Genomic DNA, 6,104 nt, shown 5'->3' with positions numbered 1-6,104 from the left:
CTACCACGTCCGCCATTGTTTGACATGTAACATATGACTAGTAATGAATTCACTGCCCTCTTGTGGACACACTGAGTAACTACAAGTGCATGCTAGGATAATCAAGCTAAACATAATAGCATAATAAAACATCCGGTTAAGCACCTTCAAAATAAAAGTTGTACTACCTGTATTTCCAAACTTTGACCACTAGATGGCAGCGTACATTCGATATTACAACACAAAACGCTGTCATAGCATCAAAAGCGCGACAAGAAGAAGATCTTCTGCTGTGGAGGTCATGTGTTTCTCGTCAACCGTGGAGGTTGGAGGTCTTGGGGACTGCAGCCAGGGGAGAGAAGAGCTTTTTTTTTATTTTATTTTATTTCATTTATTTATTTGTTTATTTTGCATTTTTCCGTCCTTTCTTTTGAGTTTACAAAATCGCCAGAGTGAGAGAGAAAAACTGAAGTACAATATTTGTAGATGCAATTTAATTTAAAATAACGGTTTAACTGCATGTAGTTACGGAATGTGACCACAGGAGGGCAGTGTATATTCATGATTACATTATTAAATGTTGTCATGGCGTCTGGAGATGTAAATTAAGACACTTGATACTGGCATTTTTTACCAGCTGGGCTGTTCTTTGTGCACAGTTCGCACTGTAAAATGATTATGGGAGGATTTCTGCATCATAGAACTTTCTGTTAGATTTAAAATTTAACTGGGAAAAAAAAAAAAAACATAAATCAACTTTTAAGTCTGCCATTCTTTGTCCTCCACTGGTAATGAGTGCGCTGCCCTCTTGTGGACAAACTCAGTAACTACAACTGGATTTTAGTTTTATAAAGTTACACGCAATAGCAGAGTAAGATTTCCGGTTAGATCATTTAAAAATAAAAGTTGTACTATATGTGGTGGTGCGTTTTGACAACTCGAGGACGGTGTGTTTTAAATATCATAATATAAAATGCTGTCATGGCATCTGTAGTTCTAAGTTAGGCCACGAAAAATAAGAGAAGTCGGCTGTATCGCCGGAAACAAATCTGATTTCTCAGCTTCTGCAGCAGTACTTCCGGCAAAACTCCTTCACAATAAATGCGGCATTTATTTACCTCCAAGTCCAATGAATTGTACAATACGGGTAAAAACTATAATGTGTATTATATCAATCTTAAAGCCGGACTAATACTGGAGTTTTTAGGGCTGATACCAACATTAGTGCGCAAAAAATACAATATTCATAAATTGTCTGTTGTTCTTTAAACAGAATTTAATAATCAGAATTTAAAATACAAACATTTTTGCAATGATTCTTCAGAAGTGGTTAACACAGGCAGGATATTTTACAGATTAACAATAAACTTTATTGTCCAAAATAATGTCAGAGCACCGGAACAATAAACTTTAACTGATATTTATTTATTTTTAAACACACAAATAGAGCAAAATATATGAATATATTAAACCTGAATTAAGAAAAGGATCAAATATGCATAACATGCTGCCTATAAAGATAACAAATCAAAACAATTAAGTAAAATAACTTCTGTTTACTTTTATCAAAGTTTGAACACAGAAACATCAGAAACAGTTACAACACAGTTTGACATTTTTCATGTTTTATTCAGACGTTTGTGAAGAAATGATGAAGCTCTGCCTGAAATTATGCTCTTCAAGGGCATCATTAGTTAACATGATAAACACACATGACCTTTTAATATCAGTAGACAGGAAATACTCAGTGTTATTAGGTACATGAAGCATTATAACGTTTATGAAGGTTGTATTTATGGCAAGACTTTTGTATCAGACTGCATTAGTTTAAGCTCAGTGTACCTAATAAACTGGACACTGAGTTTAAGTTCACTGTCTAACTGAACCTGACAGACTCTGACTGAACAACTTAAGAAATAAAAAGAAGAAAAAAGGCAAAATAATCAATAACACAAAGATAAACATTAACTCACATTATATTTTCAGCTACAGAATATTCTCATTGTTTTTCCAGTGGACCAGCAGACTTTGGTTCAGTGAAGTCTTGTGTTTTTTTAATGTCCATGTCTACCTCAGTATGATCATATTTGGTAAATGGACTGTATTTATGTAACCGGTGGAGTCTAGTGTTGTCTGCGTTGTGTTGAGATGAAGAAGCCCGAACTGCAGATATCTTTGGAGGCGGTCTCCGTTTATTTTCGACAGACAGTTAACTTGTGGCCCTTGAGCCAGTGACTAAACTTATCACAAACCGCCCACTTGAGGGCCAGGAACTCAAGTCTGTGAGCAGGATAGTTGGCTTGGCTGCGAGTTAGCGATTTGTTCGCAAAAGCGATGGGTCTTGCTCTATCCTCACCATCAGGCACCTGGGACAAGACAGCACCCAGTCCGTCAAGGGAAGCATCGGTGGAGAGGATGAAAGGTCTATCAAAGTCTGGGTGTGCCAGCACCACACTGTTGAGGAGTGCATTTTTTAGATCTTTGAACACTTTGTCACAGACAGGGGTCCAATCTTGAGGAGTCAGTTCTCGGAAGGTGCCAGCTCGCCGCCGACCAGAGCAACCTTTAGCCCTCCTCTTCTGCCCAGCAGTCAAATTGTAGAGCGGCTTTGCAATGGAAGAGCAGCCAGGGATGAAGTGCTGGGAAAACAGCACCATTCCAAGGAAAGACTTAACTTTCCGCTGAGATGGAGTGCAGCCATCATCATTCATGAGGTCCTCCTTCCTGAAACCGGAGATGACCCTGGGGAAGTCTGTTGTACTCATACAGGCCTAAGGGTGTCATAAAGGCTGTGTACCGCCTGTCAGGCTCATGGAGGGGGATGTTGTAAAACCCTGATGTGAGATCCATGGTACTGAAAAAGGCGTTTCCGCCAAGGGCAGCAAGGCAGTCAGCCTGGTGGGGCAGTGGGTGGGCATCCTTGACAGTCTTGGCATTGAGCCAGCAGAAGTCAGTGCAGATCCTCAAGTCCCCTGACTTCTTCCAGACCAGGACCAGTGGGGAGGCATATTCACTGACTGACTTACTGATGATGCCCTTCAACTCCATGTCAGACAGCACTTCTCTCAGTTTATGATAATGTGCTGGAGGGACTCGGCGATAGGGCAGCCGGAAGGGGCGGTCATCAGTAAGGCGAATCCGGTGGACAAACCCCTTTGCTTCTCCACAGTCCAACTTATCCTTGGAAAAGATGTCCTGGTAGGTGAGCACGAGTTCAGCCAGGCACTGTTTCCATTCATCCGACACTTCACAGCCTTCAAGGTCAATGTCCCCCAATCCACATTCCTTCAGCTGCTGTGAGGGCGCAGAAGAGGTGCCTGACTTGGAGGCAGGGTCAGCAGCCAGATCAGCTTGTGGCTTAGACACACCCTGAGAAATGGGAAGGTCCTCTACAGCAATACATGGAAAAACATCTGCCACCTTTGCATTGCGGCGCAGTGTCATAGGACTTTTTGTTGGGTTAAGAATTTTCATTGGGACCCAGCGATCACCCCACATGGGAGCCACAACCCGTCCGACAATTATATCTCTGGGAGCTGAACGGGAACTGGAGGGCTTGACAATGATAGTGCTCCCGGGTGACACAGGGGCACTGCTGGGCAACTTTCCCCAGACCAAATACTCTTGCTGTGGAGCAAGGGTGACAGCCTGCCGTAGTCTCACAGTGCCAACCTTGTCAGGCAGTTCAGGACCAGACCAACGAGATATGCAGCTGAGCAACTGAAGAAACTGCTCACAGTCTGGGTCAGAGGTATTGGAATGGATGAGCTCCCAGTACTTGTCATCAGATTTCATCCTCTGTATCATCGCCCTGATAACATTGCTTCCAATGATGAGTTCGTCCCTCTGCCCTGGAACAAAGGAGAGTCGGAACAATAAACTTGGATCCATAGATCTCGGGACTGGGCTGCTACTTTCCGCACATTTCTCATGTGGCTATCCAGACGCTCCTGAACCTCTGCTGCAGTCCACCGCTCAGGCGCTTTCAGCTGGAATGACATGGCGAGACTGGGGTCGGGACAGTGATTAATGAACATCATGACCAGTTCAGCACTGGGGTCCTCCACAGACCTGCCTCTCCTCCGGAGGCATTCATCAGCAGCATCAATGGACTTGTTGAGGCGAATCCAGTAATCCATAGCATTCTCTTTGGCATGTGGAATGGTGCTGTAGAAATCTTTCATGGGTAAGTTGGAGTATGACAGCTCACTGAAGTTACCTTTCAATATGTCAAACCCAGCTGTGGGAAGGTCAGTTGCACTCAGTTCAGGGCGACTGCGGAGAGACACTTTTACTACATCTCTAGCTTTGCCTGTTAGCCTTGACATTATCAGATCATACATTTCAGAATGAGTGTCACATTTCAGAATGAGTGTCACAAGTAACATTTCATCATGTCTTCCCATTCATGAACTGAGAATGTATCAGCATGGTCACCCCTGAAGTAAGGTGGAGGTTTGCTGTCAGACTGCACAACGACCTTCAGCTGTGACAAACTAGCATTACTGGATGACTGACTGGTAGGAGATTGAGGTTGGACCGTACTGGACTGGCGCATAGTGCTGAGGTTGGCTGATATGTTTTCCCCAATCTGTTTGGCCAGATCAGTAATGATGTCTCCAAGAGCTTCAACAGAGATGACTTGTGTAGGCTTAGGGGTTGATTGGGCAAATGGCGTAGAACTAGCAGAGGGGGCCAATGGTGGGTCAACAACTGACTGGTCAACTGTGTAGTTGAGGACACTGGGGGACATAGACCTACCCCTGCCATGACACAGCGAAGTGAGCTGCCGGCCCCTCCCCACCCCAAAACTGATATCACGTCCACGACCAGCCATAGTATGGACTGCAAAAGTGCATAAAAACCCCAAATGGCAACTAAAATTAAATGTGCAACGAAGATGAAAGGGAAAATGTTGCAATACTGGCTTGAAATAAAGGAATACTCGATCAATAAAGATAAAAAGTCCATCAACACATATTCAGTTGGAATATCACGCCCTCTCAGACATACAGTGTCCTTTAATTTTTCATTTTTTTTTCAAAATGTCCCCTTTAAATGACCAGCGTCACCTTTAATCAGATATTGACCAATAAAATAAAACAAAATGAGTCCTCTTTTTTAAAAATAAATAAATAAATGAATCAACCTTTCCTCATTTCAATCATTTCATCTCATTTCATCGTTTCTTTCTTGTTTTCTCTCTTTTTCCTTTTTAATGACCCAAGCGTCCCTTTAATGCACTGGCTGGCCACATAAACTCAGGAAAGCATGAGAGAAGGAAAAAAAAACGAAGAACACGCCCTCCAAAACAGTGCACGAGCCTTCCTTTAATCCTTTGATTGACACACCTCAAGCGCCCGCGGGAGCGAGCACAGGTCCCCGAGGCCACACAGCGCAGGAAGGCGAGAAGAAGAAGAGGTGTGCCGGGCGTCAGCAGCTGTATCCCGGGCGACCAGACGGGCGTTGGTCGGAGATGCAACGGGTCAAACGGCAGCAAGTGTAACCTGTGGAGTCTGGTGTTGTGTGCGTTGTGTTGAGATGAAGAAGCCCAAACTGCAGATATCTTTGGAGGCGGTCTCCGTTTATTTTCAACAGCTGACAGTAAGAAGTGAAAACAAAATCCTCCGTCAATCCCAATCATATAACCCGAGCCCTTCTCCCATGGAGCACGACAGCAAAAGGGAGTACGGTTAAACACAGAAAACATACCTGACAGTAAGAAGTGAAAACAAAATCCTCCGTCAATTCCAATCATATAACCCGAGCCCCTACACAAATAAAGTGATACGAGTACATATTAGCATATAACACAACAAGTTTCGGCTGAAAAATGAACTCATTAACATAGGTCAACAGTGCTAAAATACTGAATTTCCCAGAAAGAGCAATGTCGCTTACTTCTCCCATGGAGCACACCAGAAAAAGGGGAGAGGCAAGGCGGGAAACACCCCTCTATAGGAGGGGTACCCCCAAAGCTGAACGTAGTGGTACAGAGGCCGAGTATGAAACGAACACAGAACAACTATGGAGGACTAATTAGTCAGGTAACAACAACTGAACAAATTTTGTGTAATTATAATACTTAATATTGCACAAATACAGCTGACCTTTATACACACATT

At 43.3% G+C, this 6,104-nt stretch overlaps 1 protein-coding gene across 1 annotated transcript; it reads right to left on the bottom strand.

Annotated features, from left to right (window-relative positions):
* Positions 1–1,244: 1,244 nt before the first annotated feature.
* LOC146303876 (uncharacterized) lies at positions 1,245–6,098 on the bottom strand. The gene is made up of 3 exons (XM_084714342.1): positions 5,692–6,098; positions 5,331–5,577; positions 1,245–4,254 (listed from the first exon to the last, which is right to left on the bottom strand). Exon 3 carries the CDS (start codon positions 3,868–3,870, stop codon positions 2,683–2,685), a length of 1,188 nt encoding a protein of 395 aa, XP_084570468.1. The 5' UTR covers positions 3,871–4,254; positions 5,331–5,577; positions 5,692–6,098; the 3' UTR covers positions 1,245–2,682.
* Positions 6,099–6,104: the final 6 nt, after the last annotated feature.

Source organism: Lutjanus erythropterus, unplaced genomic scaffold (genome assembly GCF_056507025.1).
Source record: "Lutjanus erythropterus isolate fLutEry1 unplaced genomic scaffold, fLutEry1.hap2 Scaffold_220, whole genome shotgun sequence".
In the NCBI taxonomy this organism is placed as follows: Eukaryota; Metazoa; Chordata; class Actinopteri; order Lutjaniformes; family Lutjanidae; genus Lutjanus; species Lutjanus erythropterus.
The sequence above is the reverse complement of the archived record's forward strand: the minus strand, read 5'-3'. Positions and strand labels throughout refer to the sequence as shown.

Excerpts from the sequence above, each read along its gene's own strand:
- LOC146303876 (XM_084714342.1), bottom strand. The coding sequence starts at position 3,870 with ATGGATCCAAGTTTATTGTTCCGACTCTCCTTTGTTCCAGGGCAGAGG.